The sequence below is a fragment of the Neomonachus schauinslandi genome, chromosome 4 (genome assembly GCF_002201575.2).
Source record: "Neomonachus schauinslandi chromosome 4, ASM220157v2, whole genome shotgun sequence".
NCBI classification, from domain to species: Eukaryota; Metazoa; Chordata; class Mammalia; order Carnivora; family Phocidae; genus Neomonachus; species Neomonachus schauinslandi.
Genome location: NC_058406.1, coordinates 92529128 through 92550860, shown reverse-complemented (window position 1 = coordinate 92550860; position 21733 = coordinate 92529128). Strand labels below are relative to the sequence as shown.

At 56.1% G+C, this 21733-nt stretch overlaps 1 protein-coding gene across 2 annotated transcripts; it reads left to right on the top strand.

The window, feature by feature from the left end:
• The first annotated feature begins 378 nt into the window (after positions 1 to 378).
• INKA2 (inka box actin regulator 2) lies at positions 379 to 19071 on the top strand. Of its 2 annotated transcripts, none has more exons than XM_021690262.2 (2): positions 379 to 530; positions 14308 to 19071. In XM_021690262.2, the coding sequence occupies exon 2, from the start codon at positions 14308 to 14310 to the stop codon at positions 15133 to 15135; it is 828 nt and encodes a 275-aa protein (XP_021545937.1). In that variant the 5' UTR covers positions 379 to 530; the 3' UTR covers positions 15136 to 19071. The 2 variants fall into 2 exon arrangements, with proteins under 2 accessions (XP_021545937.1, XP_021545936.1); XM_021690261.2 differs by lacking the exon at positions 379 to 530 and adding an exon at positions 3313 to 3496.
• The last annotated feature ends 2662 nt before the right edge of the window (positions 19072 to 21733 follow it).

Here is a 21733-nt window from a genome sequence, read left to right as displayed (position 1 = left end):
TGGGACAGAGGAGGCCACCCTCCCTGACTCGGCTGGGCAAACCCCATGAGTCTGACACCCTTAAGACACCGGTTTCCAGGAGCGGCACCCTCTCTCTCAGGAGAAGTACCCACCACACACCGATCCCCACTAGCAGGGGGCAAATGCCGAGCTGCCTTTCTGGAGGGTTCCACCCCAGCACTGGACGGTTTTGAGAAAGTATGTTCACAGCCTATCTCAGACCTTTGAGATATTCTTTCATTTTCAAATGAGATAATCTCATCCTCCCTCCAGGCTGAGTTTTGGGGTGCAGGAGAGAGGAGTTTGAACTATTTGAGTCTTCTTTAACAAAAATGAATCATGTCCCCTGCCCCCCATCCTCAGCCTAGGAATATTTACCCATGTTTATATAACTATGGCAACAGGCTTTATCCTCTACCACTTAAACCCTTATAAAAAAAAAAAGAAGAAGAAGAAGAAGAAGAAAAAGGAAAAATGGAAGCAGCAGTCCTTTTTCCTGCCTCGGCCTGAGCTGTCTCTTCAGAAGCAAGGTAAGAGAGCCCCACACACCCTGGTGCAGTGTCGGCCTTCTCAAGGGCAAGTCGGCAATGGTCCAACATCGTGAAAGGACTTAAGAGTCTGACAGCCATTTTCTTCCAAAATCCTGTGGGAACCACACAGTAATAGCACCTCTGACTTGTCTGGGACCTCTCTTTGGAGTACTGCACTGAGATTATGGTCATCAACTTTTTTTTCTTGCCATCTCCTTGACTTTAAAAGTAGATGGATTTCGTAATGTATATAATTGTCATACACCTGAAACTAGCATATTATATGTCAACTATACTTCAATTAGAAAAAAAATATATATATATATATTAAAGTGGATAGAATGCAGTCTGGCTTTGCTAACAATATAGTCTTCATCTCCGAGATGGATTCCTCTTGTCCTGACTGCATCACAGATCATTGTCAAAATAGAGTTTCTTAAGAGTTTCGTAAGGAGTAGAAAAGTGTTAGGCTCACATAGGTTTAACTATACAAGGGAAGCTGAGGCCAGTAAAAGGAAAGCATTTGTGCAAGTCAGACTGTGCTGTCAGCAAGCTAGGGGTGCTAACCATTTAGTCTAAGGTTCTTACCAGGAGATCAGCCTGCATCTCTTGGAGTGTGAAGTACGGCCATCCTCTTAACTTCCAAGAGGATTCCAGTCCAGGAGCTCTCAGGGATGGCAAAACTGGGGCTTAAACTTGACTCCAAAAACTATTTCAACCATAGACCCACTGTTTACTCACTGCCTTCTATAGCCGCCACTGCTGGGTGCTGGAGCTCTAAGAGTGAGCAAGGCCTGCAGGGGTGGAAACCCTTTGGTGGTGTTTCTCCCAGTGTAAGATTATGTGTGGATTATGATAGTGGCCAGGTGCCCCTTTCTATCCCAATCCCAGAAGATTCAACTCCAGAAAGGGTTCAGTCAGTCTGGGGACAGCAGCTGCGTCCTTGGGGGTGGCTCCCACTGTGAACAGGCCTGGGGTACACAGAAAGGCCCCCCTTGGGGATCTCGGGCTCCCAACTGCAAGGAAGCCTGCCGGCCAAGCACAGCGCCTCACGTGGACCGGCGGGGCTGCATTGGCCCCGGTAACCTACCAACCTGGAGAGCAGAAGGAAATGTGATGTCAGGCTAAGCAGCTTGGGAACGCCAAAGCAGATTCTCAGCTCCATCCTGGGGCCCTCAGGTTTTCCGACTGACTGACAGGGGATCCTGAGCAGGGACCGTGAAGGGAGCGCTGGTCCCTGGGCTTGGCAAGGGGCCACGGAGACAGAGACTTCGGACCGAGTTCCCACCCACATACGCCTCTTCTTTCTTTTCTGGAACCATCTGCTACCGCTGCTGCAGCTTCGTCCAAAGGGGGCGGGGGGGGGGGGGGGCTCAGTTCTAGGCCGAAAGATAGGGGCAAGGTCCCCTGTAACTGAGGACCCAGGGTTAAGTGAAGGCATCCAAATGGACTCTGCAAAGTCTTCATTTCTGAAGATGTTCATTTTTATCCTCCCTGCCTCTACCCGCCCCCCCCCCCCCCCCCCCCGCAGGAGTGGCAGTCTTTGCTGACAAGGATGGGAATGACTGCAGTGCCTGCATTCTCTGACCCTTCTCCCACGTCTGCACGGTTCTGTCACAGAGACCCCAGATTCTGCCTGGGGCAAACTTTCTCCCGTTAATTATCTTGAAATAACATGTCGCTAATTACCCTATTTACTCTGGGGTCCTGCAACACCGCACCCCCCCCCCCCCGCAGGCCGGGGCGGGTGGCGCGGAGCCTGGGCCCCGGGAGTGACCCACAATCTAGCCGCGCGCGGAGGCTGGCGTGGCGGGTCCGGAGCTCCGCGGGGAGGGGCGCCCGGCCGGCTTGCGGCCCCTCTTAGGTCCACCTGTCCCAGCTCCGGCCCGGGCTCGGGCCGTGTGCATTGACTAGAATCCGAGCAACTTTGAGGCCCCCTCCCTTGAGCAAGAGTTAGGATAACTGACACTGGGGGAGTACTGGGGAAGAGAGGGGCTATTCCTCCACTCCCTGCCCACCCTGTTGAAAGCAGCCCCATCCCATGACCCTGTTTGCTGTTTTCACGAAGAATCACTACCTGAAATCACCGTGTTTGTTTATTTTAACCTGTCTCATCCCTCCCCTTCCCCGCCCCCATGCACGTTCTTGAGAGCAGAGACCTTGCCTGTCTTAATTCTGTCCCCCCAGATTTACACCCTTGCGGGGAGTACAGCAGAGCCTCTGCTACGGTTCTGTGCTAAATAAGTGAAGTGGCTCCTCACCTCCACCGGTGAGGAGTGGGCTGGGGGGGGACCCTACACCTTGGAGGTGAAGTAGACCCACACTTCCAGACTTCCAGCACACTTCCAGAGTTCAAAAGAGCTGTTGATTGGCTGCTTGGTGGAGGATGTTCCTTTTCTGATCCGAGTTTGGGAAACAGGGTTGAAAGAAACTAAGGCACTCGGCCTCTTCCTGAGACCACTACCCAGTGCCCGCCCGTAAGACGCTGCTCTTTCTTTATGACCAAACGGGGATCACGTGCTCTGTTGGGGGACGTCGGTACAGTCTGGCGTCACCATACCCCCGGCCCCCCTGCGAGGACCAGGTGTCGCCCGGCCAGCCCCGAGTCGCCGCTGCCCCAGCCCTGTGCCACCACCCGCGGCAGGGTCCACTCGCCGCAGCCCGGCCCGCGCCCCTCGGTGCGCCCGTCTCATTGGCTGAAGGCAACCCCCCTGAATTCTCATAGGCTGTCCCACTTTTCCTCCGCCCCCCGCACGGACAGCGCGCCGCGAGAGCCAGGGAAGCTGCTCTAAGTCCCGGCCTGGGAGCCGTGGCTCGGCTCACCGCTGCGAGAGGAGCGGAGCGCGGGGCCGGGGGCCGCTGTTCCCACCCGGGGACGCTCTTGCGGAGCCGAGCCCGGCAAATGGGCGCACGAGGAAGAGAGCAGGGAAATGGACTGCTATTTGCGCCGCCTCAAACAAGAGCTGGTAAGAGCGGAGCGGGCGCCAGGGGCCCGGAGGACTGCTCCGCCCGGACGGCACCTGGCCCCCGCCGCGGGCCGGGGAGCGGGGAGTGCGCGGCCGGAGGAAGGCCAGAGACGAGGGGACGGGCAGGCAGAGGGCAGGGCCTGGCCCGAGGGAAAGGGCCGCGAGGAAACTTGGAGCAAAGATTTGTGAGAGTGAGGCAGACACGAGCGAGTGACGGAGACCGAGCAACCCAAACCCGGACTGAAATGCGCCCAGAGAAGGCGCCGGACACACGGGGGCACACTCCCAGACGGGGCGCCGGGAGCAGGGCCGGGCGCGCGGGCCGGAGGGCAGCCGGGGACCGCTGGCTCGCGGGGAGCTGGCACCGCCTGAGGCCCCCAGCCCCGCCGGGCTTGGCAGAGCTGGCGCGGCTGCGGGGGCAGGCCGGGCCGGCTGTCTGGCCGGGCTTGTCCGCCCAGGGGGGGGGGCGGGGGAGGGGGGGACTGGCAGCTGGAAGGGCGGGGGAGGGCCCCGCGCCCGAGGCGGGGCGCCGCCTGGGAGATCTCGAGCGGAGCTGCGGGGGCCCGGCCAGATGTCAGGGCCGGGCGTGGGGAGTGCGGAGGGAGCTTGCGGAGGCCAGGGGTGCAGGGGTCGGGAGAAGGAGCTCCGTCTGGGATCCGGGCATCACCCAAGTGGGGGAGGGAAGGGTGCCCCCAAAGCTCCGTTAGGTTGATTCTCACCGACTTCATATACCACCCCCTCCCGCACACACACCTGCCACCTTTCTGGTTCCCGCAACCACCCGAATTCACACAGATAAGCACGCCCCGCCCCACCTTGGCCCCCAGGCCCGCCTTTCTCTCAATCCGACTCCCTCCTGTGCCCTTGCCTCTGCCTCTTTTAGTTCCTTTTAGTTTCTCTCGGAGTGGACCTCTCCTTGGTCTCACTTTTCTCCCCTCTTCTTTCTTCCTACTTTCAAGAGCCAGGGGCACCCAGGCTCTCAACAGCAGACCTGGATCCATGGCTCTCCAGATTCCATGACAGCCTGTCCCGCTCCTGCAAACTCTACACTCCCCCCCACCCCCACCCCCACCCCCACCCCTCCAAACTTGGCAGCTGCATCTGGGGCCAGTTTTGGGGGAGGGCAGCTTGCAGAGCAGGTGTTCTCACTGATGCTTCCTGGTCAAGGCTCCCAAGCACTCTTCCTGTCTATTCCACTCCAGCGTCTGTTTCTCAGGTCAATGGTCACTTCTCTGGGACTTCCTCTTCAAACCCCTTTTGTGGTGACACTCAGATGGGAAAGTTACCCAGAGAAATGCTGCCTAGGTGAGGGACAGAGAAGTCGCCACCGTGTCCCTTCCCATGCTAGTTTTCCCCTGCTTCCCATGTCAGTTTGGGATGGTCAGCCCCAGCCCACACATATACAATTCTGACTCTTCCCATTCATTTGTCCAATATCAGAAAGGTCAAGGTCATCACAGATCATGTCTGAAGTCCAAGGCCCATGCTGAGAAAAGAATCTAATAGAGTCCTCTTTTTATGCTTGGAATCTGGGACCACACCACCCACCTCAGGATCTGCCTTAATAGAGGGTTTGTGGGTGTTCCTGGCATAGGCTTGAATTTTAAAATCCTACTGATTTGCATTTTTTATAGCACCCTAGGTGGGAGGGGGTGAGGGGAGGAAGACAGTCTGTGGATGCCAGGAGAATAAAAAAGGCAAATAAGAATCTGCACTGAACTGAGCTCCAGGTCTTGATTTGCACCCTCTCCTGCCAAGGACTTGAGCCCCCAGTCCCTGAGAGGAGGAAGGGGAGAGGCTGAAGTCACCGAGCTCCCCATTAGCTTTCATTTGGCCCTTTGTCTGAGCAGCTTCAGCCTTTGACTCTCTCTGAGAGGAAGCCAAATGCCTGGCCTGGGGCCCAGAATGACACTCAGATGGGAGAGCTCTGCAGCCTCCCCCTCCTCCACCCCCACCCCCAGGGTGCCCCGCCTCCTCCCCCTCCTCCCCTGTGCCAGGCTGCCCAGAAATGAGACAGAGCAGAGTAACAGGCAGAAGCATTAGACTCCAACACCTCAGCCCGGTGCTTAGGTAGCTGAACCAAACCTCAGGGCCTCAGTTTTCCCAATGGGAATGAAGAAGAAAGTAGAGCTGAGTTAGCCCAGGCTCAGTCCTTTGGCTCCTCTAAGGACTGTGCGGATTGACTTCAGTGCAACGTGGTTGTGACTAGGATGGGGAGAGTTTGTTTGTTTATACCCCAGGTCGGCAATGGGGTACAAAAGGCATACATGAGCTTGTGAGGGTGGGGGCAGGCGGTGGGGCTTGTGTGTTTATCCCAGGCAGAATCTTCCCTGCCACCGAGGGGGACTGTGTGTTGCCTGGCTTTGCCTTAAGTTAGCATGTGCTCAGGAATGGCACACATGTAATACTAGTCACGTTCTACATTCATTTATGCCACCAAATCCCTTCAAGAAGCCTGTGTCCTACAGACACTGGGTTAACCTGCTGGAAAAGGAAACGTTAACAGGTCATGACATTATTTTTGTCAGGGGTGTTCTGTGTCCCCTCCTGCATCCTGGCCCTGTCCTTGGCCCAGAAGATCTAGACAAGAAGAGCATGCTCCTGAAAACCAAAGTGGCAGAATTTCTCAATTTCTCGGAGCAGAAAACTTGCTCTCTAACAAGTGAGCCCTGCGGGGAGGCCAAGGGTTTGGGGATCCTGGCTCAGTTAGATTGATGCCTAGAAGACTGGCCCTTTCCCCCTGCCTGGAAGGAGACCAGGATCCGTTTCAGGGATGAAATGGGGCAGGAAAGTAGCCGCAGCTGACACACTTCTTCATTAGGATGAGGGGGTCAGGGCTGCCACAGCTCAGCAGGGAACATCTCTCTCTCCCCTCCAGCCACTGGAGAGGGGCCCTGCACGAACACAAGGCCTTGGGACCAGCTGTTCTTACACACTGCTCCCTTGAGGGCTTCCAACAAATGGGGTAGACACAGGAACACAGAGAAAGCAGATGTAAGATGCTCACAGCGTGTTCCTCATGAGTCAGTACCAGTGTAGAGCAAATAGAGTGTACAGAGGCTGAGCGATAGGGGCTCAGGAAGTCCAGCCAGGCTAGGAAGGCTTCCTGGAGGAAGAGGAGGTTGATGGAGGCCAGCTCCTGGAATGCCTGTCCTAGCTGAGGCATGATGAAGCAGCAGAGGGACTTCGCTGGGGCTGGAGAAGGGCCTTCTAGGACAACTCCGTATTCCTAGAAGGAAGTTATCTAGCCACTAGTGGCCACAAGTTCAAGAGCTTCTGACATGTGGAGGAGGACCAGAGCCTAAAGGCAAGATAAGGACAAAAGAAGGTGATGGAAGAGATAGAGTAGGAACAGCCTGCAACTCTAGGGACCAAAGAGCAAATTTCCTGAGGTAGAAAAAAGCTTTTACCAAGGATCTCCTAATGTGGCCTCCTTTGACTTTTAGAGCTAGGGTGAAGAACGGGGTAGGGTCAGTGAGGGAGGAGTGTGAACCGTGGGACTTGGGGGCAGGCCAGCTTGAACTCAAATCCTGGCTCTGTGTGACCCAGGCAGATTACTTAACCCCCCTGTGCCTTGGTTTTCTCATCTGCAAAGCGGGTTTTTTAAATTTTAAAACAATTTTTTAAAGATTTTTATTTATTTATTTGAGAGAGAGAGAGAAAGCACCAGCTGGCAGAGGGAGAAGTAGGCTCCATGCTGAGCAGGGAACCCAACACGGGGCTGGATCCCAGGACCCTGGGATCATGACCTGAGCCAAAGGCAGACACTTAACCCACTGAGCCACCCAGACGCCCCTAAAACAGGGTTTTTAAAATACCTACTTTATACAGCCACTGTGAAGATTAAATGGCAGCTGTCTGTCCTTAGCCTGTATAACTGTGCCCGGCGACCTCCTGACGGATGGATCAGGCTGGTATGCATGAGTCATTCATTCACAGGACACATTAACGGAGTTCATCCGATGTGTAAAGCACCTGACCAGACACGAGCACTGTGGTTACAAATACAAACAGACACAGAGCCTGCCTTGGGGGAACCCGCCGTTCAATAGGGGAGGTAATAATAATAACAGTTATTGGGCACCTGGGGGGCTCAGTCGTTAAGCGACTGCCTTCGGCTCAGGTCATGATCCCAGGGTCCTGGGATGGAGCCCCGCATTGGGCTCCCTGCTCGGCAGGAAGCCTGCTTCTCCCTCTCCCACTCCCCCTGCTTGTGTTCCCTCTCTCGCTGTGTCTTTCTCTGTCAAATAAATAAATAAAATCTTTAAAAAAAAATTTATTGATGTTAACACCGATATGTCAGGCATATAATGGATTATGTCATTTAATTGCCAAAGCAATTCGAAGTTGTACTTCCCTTATTCCCATTCTATAAATGAGACATGGGGAGGTTAAGTGAGTTGGCCAAGGTCATAGAACTGGTAAGTGGAAGAGTGGGGCTTCAAACCCAGCCAGTCTGACTGCAGAACTTACACTCTTAACCAGTACATGTAGTCATATGACTGGTATAGAAATAGAGGGTGCATGCTACATAGAGGGGGAATTAGCTCCAGCCGGGGGATCAGGGAAAACTCCGTGGAGAGGTAGCATTTGCGCTTGACCTTGAGGGATCAGCAGGGAGGTGACCAGGAGAAAAGCAGCATTCCAGGCAGATAATGAAGCAACAGGAGCGGAAGGCACCGAGATGGAAGCAGAGGGGATGTTTGAAGACTACAGGAGCTTGGCTAGGATATAGGGTATGTGCAGAGGAATAGTGAGCAAACAGGGCTGAAAGAATCATTGAGAGCAGCCCATGGGGACCTTGAATGCCATGCTAAAGGGCCTGCCCTTCTCTATGTGCACTGCGAGAAGCAGGATGGGAGACGTGCCCTGGGATCTAGGAGGTGCGTGGTATGGGGTGGAGGGGAGGAGGGAGGAAACTGAGGCAGGAGGATGAGTTAGGTGGTGATCGCAGAGCCCATGCAGGAGAGTAGGAAGGCCTGAACCAGAAAGGAGAAAAGGAAGGTAACTTCTGGAGGTCTTGATTGGACTGCCTGTAGCAGAGAGGAGCTAAAGCCGGTCAGGGGAGGCAGGCTCCCTGCGGGGCAGGGTTGGGCCCCTCTCTCCGAGCGTCTACCTCTTGCCGGAGCACACGGCCCCTGGTAGATGGTTCAGTCAAGAGAGGGCTCATCCATTTCGCACTTCTTTCTTTACTCTCCGCCCTCCTCCAGCTCTTGGCACAGTTTCCTCTTTACCTTCCTGTTGCGTGTCCCAGCCAAGAGCAGGGGACTGTGAAGGTCCCTATTCACTGGACTGGAGAATGGGCCGCTTGGCAAAAGCAGGGCTTTTCCCGTTTCCGGCCCCGAACCTCCTTGTAGCTTCCCGAGGGGCTGAAAGGAACTGTGTGGGGGTCTTATGAGTCATGGGGGTGGGGGGAGTGGGGCAGGGCACACTGCCAGGTCCACAGGCGAAGCCGGAACCTGTGTCAAAGGATTCTGGCTGAGCTAAGAGAGGGCGTGAGATGGGTGGATGGAGGGCACAGCTGTGGGATCAATCGGGGGCCGAGGAGAGGGCTTGGGACGGTTGCCGAGGATGCTGGTGTCACTTTCCCATCGCCACGCCTCCCATACCACAAAGGCCCAGCGAGTGCCAACGGGGACAGTGCTGTCCGTGCGCAGCTGACGCCACACTACCCCTGGAGGGCACAGTGCTGCAGGTCCAGGACGGTGGGGTCTGCTTCCTAGGGCATCTTCGCCTTCAGCTCCAGACAGACAGGCCTTCTTCCTTCTTTAGATGATTCAGTGAAGAAGCTCTGTCAGTGGAAAGCAACTGAACTGGGTCTTGGAGTCCCTGCAAGACTTCGTGCTCTTCCTCCCCATAGGATGATAACTGTGCTTTGCGTGTTGCATTGACTCTCCTGGGTTCTTCTCACAACAACCCCACGGGGCTGAGAAGCCACATCATGATGACACGGGAAGCCCACTGGCCTGGAGTAAGAGGGCCAGGCTTGGGGGCCCAGTCTTCCCATGAATACGCCTCGGACCCCAGCCAATAGATCTGCCTTTGCACTGGAGGCGCTCGGGATGACATTACGTGATACTCAGATGAAGAACTTGTAGTTTTACATAGTTACCATCTGTTTATGGCAAGTGTATGCATTTCATGTAAGTTCCTACATGAATACGTTTATTTACACAAACAGATTTACATGCAACATTAAGTAGGAGATGAGCTCCTCCATGGATATGGTGAAAACTGTGAAGTCAGTCTAGGGAAGGATGTCGAGGAAGAAAATGAACATCTCAGATCCCATTTCTTACTCCGTACAGTGGGGTCACCAGCTTACCACAGTAACTGTGGGGGTCCGACAAGGTGAGAGCGAAGAGCATCACTTTAGGGCCGGAATCCTCTGAGTTAGGCAGCTAGGACTCCTGTGGAGGGTGCCTGGGGGCCATCCAGCTCTCACACACGGAGGAAGTTTGAACTGCAGCGGGAGAGACTGAAGCATGACGTGAAGAAAATTTTAGGGGACGCCTGGGTGGCTCAGTTGGTTAAAGGGTCTGCCTTTGGCTTGGGTCATGATTCTGGGGTCCTGGGATCGAGTCCCATGTCGGGCTCCTTGCTCAGCAGGGAGCCACTTCTCCCTCTGCCTTTGCTGCTCCCCCTGCTTGTGTGCTCTCTCTCTGTCACTGACAAATGAGTAAATGAAATTAAAAGAAAGAAAGAAAGAAAACTTTTAGGTTGAAACATTTCGAGGCCCAGGAGGCCCCAGGAGATAGGAGATGGCTGGTGGGGGCAGGGGGTGCTTGCAAGGAGGGTGGTGAGACCTTCATGGTCTTTCTCAGCAAGGAGTCCCACACCCATCTCTGGGATGTGCTGCTGGGGAAGTATGTCCGATGGTGGAGCAGGTCTGCCTGGCATGCGTGCGGGTCAGTGAGCGTGACTAGGGGTGGACAGAGGAGAGGTGGCTGTTAGATCCACTCTCACTCAGACTAATCAGAACAAACTAGACCCTCTTAGGGCTTTTCCAACTGGCCCCCGAGGGCAAGCTGGGTATGATTCGGTCCCTGTTCTGAGGAAGGACCTGAGGCTCTGGCACTGGGAGGCCAGAGAGGAACTCAGACCCCCACAGTCTGGGGACCGGGATTTAGTGGCGATCATTTCTAGTTCGGCATCTTCTCTGATTTGGCCCCTCTCCTTTGCTCCCACCCCACACTGTTCCCTCTTGGGTTCCTGAGGCAAGAGAAACCCTGGGATCTGCGAAGGTCCCACGCTCCAGACGAAGACAGCAGCTTGCCCTCTGGCTCTTTCTCCCGGGGTGACATCATTCCCCTCGGGACTGGGAAAGGCAACTCGCTCTCAGTCAAGACCCAGCTGATGCCCCGGCCTCCCCGCCTCCCACACTTCCTTCTCCTCTGGTCTCCCCTCTCACAGCTGTCTTCTACCCTCAGTGTCAGCACCGCGGCTGGCCAACCAAGCCGGCCTGAGAATGGGCAAGAGGATGCGGGGCTTCCCTTTCCTTCCCCGGCTCTTCCTCTGTGGGGGCCAGGGGTGGGACAGAAAGGACAGGACAAGAGTCGTGTTTCTCCTTGATTGCACTGGGTAGATGAATGGAGTCCTGTCATTACTATGTGCTAAGGTCTACTGAAGAAGAAGTGTTCTGGAAGTTCTTAGGAAGTCTTATGATAACCGCCAGAACTCACCTCCAGGTCACGCATAAACACTTACGACCTCACCTCATCTGGCCAGAGCTGTACGAGGCAGAAACTCTTATTCCCATGTGGGAGAACCGAGAAACTGAAGGAACAATTTACATAACTGGTCCCGGTCATACAGCTACTACTATGTGGCCGAGCTGGGATTTGAACCCTGTGCCATCTGTCTCTAGAACTGAAGACCTTAACCAGTGCAGAATATCATTTTCCATAGGGCTGTAACTTCACCCCCTGTTTACTTAAATGGGGCCTCTGTTTTATGGGCAGCCCTGAATTCATACATACCCACATACATTTCTCACTGGAAAACCGTACAAAATGTCAGCATTATTTCTTCAGGATTTTTCCATACTGGAAGAGATTGAATGGGGTCATTTCATTCCTCCCACTGCCTCTGACCTGGACTGTGTTCAGCCTTCTGGAAGGAAGCCTGCAAGCTCAGACTCCTTGCCCGTTGGTGAAATGCAGCTGCGAGCCACATCCCTGACTCTTTCTCCCTGTGGAGTGTGTTACTGCCCGAGGGCAGCAGGTCTGGAGAGATGACTTGGGGCATTCAGGGGTACTCAATATGTTTTCTGGGTGTGTGGCTGGGGCAAGGTGCTAGCTGGGTTCTGGGGAGACCTAATAATGCGTAGATCTCCGACCCTGCCCTCGATGGTAGATGCTCAATGGATGTCTCACGAACAACTGAGCCTTTAAATGTGTGGGGGTGCCGGGGCGGGGAGGTGAGTAGCACTCCAGGGAAGGGCATTTGAGGTGTGTCACTTAAGAGGTTCTGACAGCAGCCGGGGGCACACATATGGGGACCAAGACACGCTTCTGAGTGACATGATCACAGGAGCGTGCTGGGAAGACTGATCTGGTGGTGGGAAGGCCTTCCAGGAGGCTTCTGCATTCCAGGAGACAGAAAAGCAGATGTGAGACATCTGGGGACAAGAGCAGGGGCCCTGGGTAGAAAAGCCAAAAGGGACTCTGAGGTCTAGGTTGGGGTGAGGAGGAAAGGGGTATGAGGGAAAGGGCAGGTAAAGGGAAGTCAGAGAAGCGGTGAGCAGTTAGAGACCTGGAGGAGTTTGGTTGGAGGCTTAGGGTCTCCTCCGACTCTGCCCTGGGTCTTCTCAGCTGCGGCCGGGCTGTCTCAGAAAGGAGAATCTGTCAGGAGGCTGGAAGCCAAAGAGGTCAGAGAAGGGGCCATCAGCAAGCACAGCCACCTCCCAGGCTGCGTCTCTTGCTGCTGTAGCTGCCACTCAAATGGAGCCTGCTTGCCCGGGCAATCTGGCAAATCCCAGGGTTGCCAGGGCCCCACCCCCCCCCCCCCCCCCCCCCGCCCCTGACCACCGCACTCAGCAAAGGCCTCCCAGTTAGTCCTCCGGGTGTTAGTGCTGCTGGCTCAGGAGAGCCTGGTGTGGTTCCCCCGCCCCCGCCAGGGTTGGGGTGGGCAGGGGAGGATTTGACCCAAAGCCTAAGAGGGTCAGCTGTCCGTGCTCCCCTGAGCACTTCTGTGCCTCCCCTCCCAATCCCTCCAGCTTTCCACCCTGTGGGCTTAGTTCTGTGCATTAGGACAAGGCTGGGAGGTAAGATGATCCCAGCGGGTCTCTGGGGGGCTTAAGAAACAGATGGTCCCCTCACGCGAGGTTTGCTGTTGGTAACATGAGCAGATCTGGGGAGGGAGCTGGCGGGACCAAGGCAGCTTGGACTGTGAATGTTATCAGACTGCATCCCCTGCCCAGCCTCCAAACTCGGCCCTCGCCCAAGTCAGCCTCTCAGCCCCTTCCAGCTGGCACCTGGGACCCGGGCCTTAGACGCCCACAAAGGGACTGGGGGGCTGGCCTCCAGTGTCCCCACTCTTGGCCCGAGCCGTGAAGCCAATTGGGCTGAGAAGGCAGGAAGAGCACGGGAGCCAAGTCTAAGAGCAGCTGAGGGAGGACAGGTGTTTGGAAGGCAGAGAAGGGGTGGGAAGAGCTTCTGCAAACAGGAGCTTCCTGGCCTCCATCTCTCTCTCCAGACTGGCCAGATGTGCACAGCAGTGAAAGGAAACCCCCGGCCTACCCCTTTGCTTCGGGAATCTGAGCTCCTTGTCTTACCCTCCTGTTCCTTTCCAGCCTTCTCCACTGCCCCGGGGAGGGCAGCGTCGCCCTCAAAGCCCAGCCACTGCCCTGCCATCCTGAAGCAGGCAGTGCTCGGTAGTTAGGGCCATAGCGTTTGGAGTGAGTGTCCCGTGTTTGAGTCCCAGCCATATGAGCTGCGTGTGTGACCGTGGGCAGGTTACTTCCGCCCCACCAGGGTTAACCTGTTAAAATGAGAACAATAATAGCAACCTCATAGGGTTTATACAAAGATCCTAAGAGGTGAGGGGCATAGAAGCACTTAGCTCAATCCCTATTAAATAGTAAACACCTGCAAACTGTCGTGGCCGTCATCATCATCATCATCATCATCTCGGGGAGGCTCGGGAAGAGGAGGGCACAGCACATAAAAGGACAAGGATGGCCACCACAGCTGCGTGCACCCTCGAACCGGTCTCAGCTCCACCTCTTCTGTTGACCTTGAGCAACTTACTCACGTGCCTCCTCCCCCTCATCTGTAAAATGGCAACAAGACTAGTCACTAACTCATTGACTAGTTGGTGAGATTAAAGATAGATCAACTGGGGGCACCTGGGTGGCTCAGTCATTAAGCTCAGGTCAGGATCCCGGAGTCCTGGGATCGAGCCCCGCATCGGGCTCCCTGCTCAGTGGGGAGTCTGCTTCTCCCTCTCCCTCTCCTTCTGTGCTCTCCCTCTCTTTCAAATAAATACATGAATAAATAATCTTTTTTAAAAAAAAGATTACTTGATATATGTGTATGCATGGTCACATACATGTGGCCGAGGACAGCACCTGCCTTAGCATGTTAGCGGCCATTCACATGTTATGCAGCCATATCAGCGTTGAGATTCCTCCTCTCCCAGCTCTGAGCTACACTGTACTGGGCCCCACGGAGGTGGGGTCAGTGGCCGGCTGGAATGACCTGGTGGTGTATATGTGGGCAGTGGGGAGTCTAGGTTCAGGGCCAATGAGGGGCAGCGCTTCCCCCAGCCCCGCACGGCTCACTGGCCTGCGCTCTCCCTCTCGCCCGCAGATGTCCATGAAGGAAGTGGGTGATGGCTTGCAGGACCAGATGAACTGCATGATGGGCGCGCTGCAAGAACTGAAGCTCCTCCAGGTGCAGACAGCTTTGGAACAGCTGGAGATCTCCGGAGGGAGTCCTGCCCCGGGCTGCCCGGAAAGCCCCCGGACGCAGCCCGAGCCCCCTCCATGGGAGGGTGGCAGAGGTCCTGCCACGCCTGCAGCCTGCCCCATCTCCAACCAACCTTCTCTTGGCGCCAAGTTTCCGTCCCATAGCAGTGCCTGTGGGCGGGACCTGGCCCCCCTGCCCAGGGCACAGCGACCGGAGCACCGAAGTGGTGCCTGGCAGGGGCCAGAGCTGGTGGAACCCGAAGACTGGACCTCCACCTTGATGTCCCGGGGCCGGAACCGACAACCTCTGGTGCTAGGCGACAACGTTTTTGCAGACCTGGTGGGCAACTGGCTGGACTTGCCAGAAGTGGAGAAGGGTGGGGAGAAGGGGGAGGCGGGGGAGCCCAAAGGGGAGAAGGGCCAGCCCAGGGAGCTGGGCCGCAGGTTTGCCCTCACAGCGAACATCTTTAGGAAGTTCTTGCGCAGTGTGCGGCCTGACCGAGACCGGCTGCTGAAGGAGAAGCCAGGCTGGGTGACGCCCACGGTCTCCGAGCCCAGAGCCGCCCGCTCACACAAGGTCAAGAAGCGGAGCCATTCCAAGGGCTCTGGGCATTTCCCCTTCCTGGGCACTGCAGAGCCCAGAAGGGGGGAACGTCCTTCCACAAGCTGCCCCAAGGCCCTGGAACCCTCACCTTCTGGCTTTGATATTAACACAGCTGTTTGGGTCTGAGTCCTAGAGACAGAACATTGACTGAACCCAACATGACCGGGTCCCAGTGCTGGGCCCTGGGAAGGATGGGGTGTGGGCACTATGGCTTTCAAAAGCCTAACTCCGAATTCCTTTCCTCCAGAAAGGAGGGAGAAGCAGCAAGAGTGTCTGGAGCAGGGCTGACCAGTGTGTGGTTGAGAGAGGCTGTGGTGGGGGCTGGCTGGTGGGGAGGTGAGGGCTCCTGGGCTGAAAGAGAGACATTGAGAGAGACAGTGGTGCTCACTTTGGGACTGCAGGTGACAATGAGGGGCCGGGGGAGGAGACCAGGCAATCCTGACATTCCTTCAGGGCCCCCAAAGACTTCAGTTGAACATTCTGTATGGATTAGGGCCCTGGGGTCTCAGGTTCCCCCAGAGAGGCCCCCGATCTGGCCCCAACGTTATAACCATTGGCTTCCCTGGCAAGGCACTGCTCCAGACACAGGCATGGAAACCCCAGCCCTCCTGGGATCGGGATCAGCAGATTCCCACCCCCACTCCCTGTCGCCTTTAAGATTTCAGCCCGTACCCGGGTCCTGAGACATGGGCCGAATAAGGAGTGTACCCAGGGGAGTACTTGAGATAGCCCTATGTCTTTTCAAAAGCACAGGAAAGATATCTATCTGTATAGCACTTTAAACGTTGGAAAGCCTTTTCATGTCATCTTCTGAGTAAGCAAGTAGGGCAGTGACCACCCCCATCTCCCAGGTGAGGAAGCCGGCCTAGATACGCCCCCTGCGGGCAGGAGGCAGACCAGAGCAGTGCAGCCCTGGAGTCACACGCGCTCCTTCCCCCCCGCACCCCGCCTCCAGCACCGAACCCGCACCCCGGACACAAGCACACGGGCATCCGCCGGCGCGGCGAAGGTGCGCCCATTCGACGCGCGCACTCATGTTTAGATTCCCAGCCTCACCCCGCGGCCTCCCTCCCCGCTGGGCGCGGAGGCCCGTCTGGCCGGACCAGACCGGCGGCGGGGAAGGGGAAGGGGCGGGCGGGCAGCTCCGCTCCGATCGCGCGGCGCCTAGAGCTTTCCTGGAGCGGCGCACGTGGCCCTCCCGCCCCGCAGGGAACGCCCGCTGGCTGGGAAGAGACAATGCGGGTCCCTGTTTGGGCCCGGCCCCGCCCTGCAGGCCTTCCCCCTCTCCTCCCCTCGCCCCTCCCGACTGAGCTCCCCTCCCGCCTGATGGGGGGTGACAGCTGCAATTAGACGCAAGCCGCCTTCCCGCCCTCGGAGCATTAACAACTAACTGGAGGAGAAGAATAACAAGCGAGGCTCTTCCTGCATCCTGGACCCCTGGAGACCAAGATGGCGGAGGGAGGAGGCTTCGCGCGGCCCCTCCACAGCCGGAGGTGGGGCCAGTTAGGGTCACTCTCAGACCCCCGCTCAATCACGTGGGAGAGGTTTAGTTCTTGGTGGCGGAAGCTACCAGACGAAAGGTGCTACTTCTAGGTATTTTCTCCAGTGCTCGCTCTTTGCCAGGCAGTGTGCAGAACCATGCCTTCCAAACTTCAGAATGACCCTAGAAAGTACCATCTTCCCGGTAAATCAGTGGGGGCTCTTTAGGGGTCAGAGAGGCTGCCCAGATCAGGCTTCTAGCTAATGGAGGAGCCAGGATTTGGAACAGGATTGTCTGGCTGCAAAACGGCCTTTTCTCCTGTCCCCGGAGTTTGCTGGTAGAGCCAGCCCTTTTCTGGAGGAGCAAGTCCCCGCTCATCCTTTCTGTCTCCCCGGGGAACTGAGGTAGTTCAGTGCGCTCATCCTTTCTGTCTCTCCGGGGAACTGAGGTAGTTCAGTGCGGGGTGAAGGCCCATTGGCTGTGTCTGCCTTGCTGGGGGGCGGGGGGGGGGGGCGTGCGTGTGTGTGCGTGTGTGTGTGTGTGTGTGTGTGTGTGAGAGAGAGAGAGAAAAGGGTCCTCCCACTAGGCCGCGGTGAAGTCACCAAGCTTTCAATCCGGAATGATTCCACAGGAAACCAAGTCCCCTCTTGGCCATTCATCTGTGACCCATCTGTTCTGTGGACCGGCCATGGCAATCCGGACCAAGTGAACCAAACTTTATTGCACACCTCCCAGTGCCAGGCACTGCGACAGGAACTCAAAACAGCAAGGAAAAGGACCCGGCTCCTGGCTCAAGGGGTTCAGTGAGAAGCAGCAACTCCTAACCCATCGGTTGGCCAGAAGGGATCCAAGGGAATGAAAACTCCTTTTAACTCAGGCCAGAACAAAACAATTAGGAGCGACATTGGCCACCAACAGAACTCACAGGCATCGGGCGCCGCCATCTTTGTGTTCTCATTTCCTTCTCACCACACTCTGAAAGGGGCTGCTGATCCCCTTACTTTACGTGGAGCCGCTCAGAGAAGGCAAGCAACTTGCCCAAGGTCACAGCGGCGGAGCTGGGAGTGAACCGGTTGCGATAGACTCCCAGCCTGGTGCTTTGCACGCTACCCCACAAAGTGTCCATTTCTGCTCCAAAAGCCAAGTCAAGAGGAACAACAACAAAACCTGTCCTCCCCATATTATCCATGCATGGATAGTAAATGGAATGCTCACTGTCCAGTGGGGGAATTTTGCCCTGGTCTTGACTGGGCTGGTGTAATGCCCTCATCACTAGGTCATGCTTTGCTAATGAAAGACTATGGCCAGTTCATTTACACACACACACACCACCACCACCACTAGTTTTTCCTTTTCCTTCTTTTTCCGGGCTTTTGTTGTGACAGGATGGAGAGTGTATTTCACTGAAGCTGAGGGGAGAGGTGAATGGGAATGCCTGGGGCCTAAGTGATGCAGGAAAAGTGTAGGGGTGGGGAGCAGCGGGATGAGGGGGAGGTAGTGGAAGTTAGTAGAGGGAAATTGACAGCTTAATTCTGCCCCTGGGGCTCATTTTATGGTTAATTAGGACATGCAAATAAGCTGGAAGCTCATTTAATACTCTCCCTGGCATGGAGCCCTGCCTCACACCTAGCCCACTTCCCTGGCAGGTACAGGGACCCCCTGATTGGCCCAGGCATCTGCCCAGGCCCCCACCTGCTTCTCTGTGGCTATGTGGCCAGAGTGTGTCTCTAGATGTTCCCCCACCATAAGCAGGAGCTAGAAGAGTCCTTGCTGGGCCTGCCTGGTTTCCCTCCTTTCTATCTCTTTCCAACCCTTCAGGACTGGGACCCCTCTTTCCCAGAGGGGCATCCCCAAGCACCTTCCCTGCACCCACTCCTCAGGTTGAGATCTGAACCCAAACTTGCCCAGAGGAATAGAGACCTGGTTCGGCTCTGTCCCCACGACATCCCCCTTGCTCCCCGTCAGGGAGGGGGCACCCCATCTTTCCCAAGTCACACCATTTCCTACAGGGCCTCCATAAAAGCAAAAGCACAGCTTGTGACTTTGGGTAGCAGGGGCCTGTCTCCAGCTTTCAACGCACCTCAGGTCACCCCCCACCTTCTCCACCCAGAGCAGTTAAGGCACTTCTGCCAGTACAATGGAATGCGCACTGGATTAGGAGTCCTCCAGGATCTGAGACCCATTTCTGTCCCTGTCAGCTTGAGTATGTCGCTTGACCTCTCTGAGCCTCATTTTTCTTGTCTGACATGGGGATAATGCAGGGCTGCTGGAGCTTTGAAGGACGTAATGCACACCATGTAGACACAGCAGAAGCTCTCTACTGGGTCACCTGACCTTCGATTCGGGCACTAACCATGTGAACCAGAGCGAAACTGCTAGAAAATAACAAAAACTTTCACTGGGGCTTGGCTTCCTCTTCTGTTAAAAAAAAATGTATACTGGCCCTATTACCTCACCAGACTGTAGCAAGGATCAGAGAAGACAATAGGTTTCTCTATTGTCTTCTATTGTCTTCTCTGCAGTGTTTTTGTACATGGTAAAAATATAACCCAGGTGGGCTGTTACTTGCGAAATGGCAAACAATTTACACTTTCTCATAGAGGATGACGTGTGTTGGGGGGGGGCGAGGGTGGGTATGGAGAGAGCAGCAGGGGGGCTGAGCGCAGAAATGGTGCTTGAGGACCCCAGTGCCTGAGGATGTGCTCTAGGGAACACTGCCACCCGTCTGTCCCTCACAGTCCCTCTGTCCCCAGCTGGCCCTCACAGTCAACCCCCGGGCCCTCACATTCCTGGCAAGGACTGGAGAGTTGAATGAGCCAAGTTCTGAAGGCTTTGAGAAGAGTCCAGCCCCTGATCTACTCTCTGCTCTTTAAGGCCTTGGTCCCTAGAGTCCCTGCTAAGCTCCACACCTCACCCCCTACCATCCCCCCAGTCACCCTGGGGACTAATGGCCTAAAGATGCTAGTGGCTGTCCTGCTAGGATCCACTCCCCCCGATGGGGCTGGAGGTGCCCTGAAACCCTCTCTCACAGGAGGTCTAGGGGCCCAGGATGGTGCAGATGGAGGAAGGGCCTAATAGATCCAGGGCACAAGGCAAGATAAGCACCTCAGACTGTAGTTACCCCCTTGGTACTATTTTTCTTTTTTTACTTTTATTTTCAAACTATGCTTTACACCCAACGTGGGGTTTGAACTCAGGACCCTGAGATCCAGAGTTGCATGCTGTACTGACTGAGCCAGTCGGGCGTCCCAGACAGCAGTCACCCCCCTGGTACTATTATTAGGATGTTCCTGCCTCCCTCTTACTTCCTCTACCCAATCCTTAGAACAAAGAGGATGAAGAGAACTCTCCCAGATTCACTCTGAATTTGACAAAGGACTGAGAACCTGCTTCTCTGCCCATGCTCTTCAATCAGTCTGGACACGCCCGCTGCCCACCACCTCCAAGCTTCAGGTGTACCCCACCCCCAATTCTGCCACATGCGCACACAGGGGTCACGGTGAAGTCAGCCTTGCCTGAAACATCCCTGGGTCCACATTCTATCCCCTCCTGAGCCCTCCTCTTTCTTCCTCCCCCTTCCTTCCTTTCTTCTAGGGTCCCCCCGCCCCGTCCTGGTCTCTCCAAAGTCATCTTTGAGTTTCTGGTCAGAGAGAGGCCCCTGAGGAACACTGAGGCAGGGAGCCCTCCTGGGGGTGCCTACCCCTCAACACAGTGCTTGGGGCAATCATAATCTGACAAGGGACTGCCATACTTGTTTGTGCTGCCTCTTGGCGGGGCCCCGGGTGCCAGAGGGAGCAGGATCTCCAGCTCCATATACTAAGGCCTCAGGCCGCAGCTGCTGCACTCCCTGGCTTCCACTCCACAGAATCCATTCTCTCTGGATCTGCCCCTCTGGGCATGGCGCCCAAGATGACCGCCCCATTCCAGGGATCTAGGAATCCCTGCCAAAAATCACCTCTCGCATGCTCGGCACCTCCACCCTCTCCTGCCCATGACCCAGCTCTGGGCTGTCCTCCCTGCCCCTCTTCCTGCCCTCTCCAGTCCCAGAAAGAAGCCCCCTGGCAGCCTCCAACTGGTCAGGGAGGGGGGCTTCAGACACAGCAGATGCCACCAACTGAGGCTACCTGGTGGCTCTCAGGGGCACTGCTTGTTGGGGGGTGGGGGGGAGGTGTCTCCCGCCAAGGGAAGAGTCCGGTTTTGTTTTCTGGTTTCTGGCTCTGCTGTCACCCCGTCTGGCCGCTTTGCCATTCCTCCCGTGCCTCTCCCTTAGCCCCCTTCCTCTTCTCCTCCTGACTGGAGGCTGCATCTGCAAGGAAATGCTGCCCCTCGGCGGGGAGCACAGGGGAGGGGAAGGAAAGGTCTTCAGGTTCTGTGACGTCATCCTCACCTGGCCTCACTGTTCTAGGTGTCTGGAAGCCCCGCCCTGCCCACTCAGACCCTGGGGGACTTGCTTCTTTATCCTCCAGGGAGGTGTGTTACTGAGCACTGCAAGCGTGGGCTCTTTGCCTCTAGGTCTTTCCATGGGCTGTTCTCGGAGACTCCAGGTTCCTCAAGGCCCCAGACTGGCTTTTTACTCAGCTTTCGCTGCAGTTTAAAGGGCACCTCCTCTGAGAAGCCCTCCCCAGGGGCCTCACTTGTGCCCGTATACCGAACCACAGGACCCACTTTCAAATCGCTCCTGTGCATGTTCATCTAGATCGTGAGCCCCTCTGGGGTGGCAAGTACTCATTACGCATTTCTGTATCTTGGTGTGACTGTGACCTCTCCTCATTGTCAGGGTGAGCCCTCTGCCCAGCCCAGCTCCTGCGTCAGGAAGGCCAGCAGTCAAGGCCTCCTCAGCTGCTCCCAAGGCCCACTTTCAGGACAGCTGACAAGCTCCTTCCTGGCCCCGTCTCCAAGCTGTGGTGCGGTCCCCTCTGCGCCACCTGGTACTTTGGCTTACTCCACCCTCGCTTCCCAGGTCAGTTCTGTTCTCCTGCAGGCTGCCTGGGGGCCCCAGTGTCCTTGGGCCGCCCAGAGCTCAGGCCCTTCAGATGGCCACCACAGCCGCTTCTCTCCCAGGCTGGCTCCGTCCCAAATGGGTCCCCATTTCCAGCCCAGAGGACATCGCTTTTACCCCAGCCTCCAAATTGTCCCCCTTTCTGCCTGCGCCCTCTACACCGGTCTTGCTGACCTGGCTCATCTCCTTGTCCATTCTGGCAACGACCTCTGGCTCCAGACTTACTCTCCCCGAGGAGTTTTTCC

Coding starts and splice junctions, on each gene's coding strand:
- INKA2 (XM_021690261.2), top strand. CDS start 3,461: ATGGACTGCTATTTGCGCCGCCTCAAACAAGAGCTG. Junction 3,497..14,307: donor GCCGCCTCAAACAAGAGCTG/GTAAGAGCGGAG, acceptor TCTCGCCCGCAG/ATGTCCATGAAGGAAGTGGG.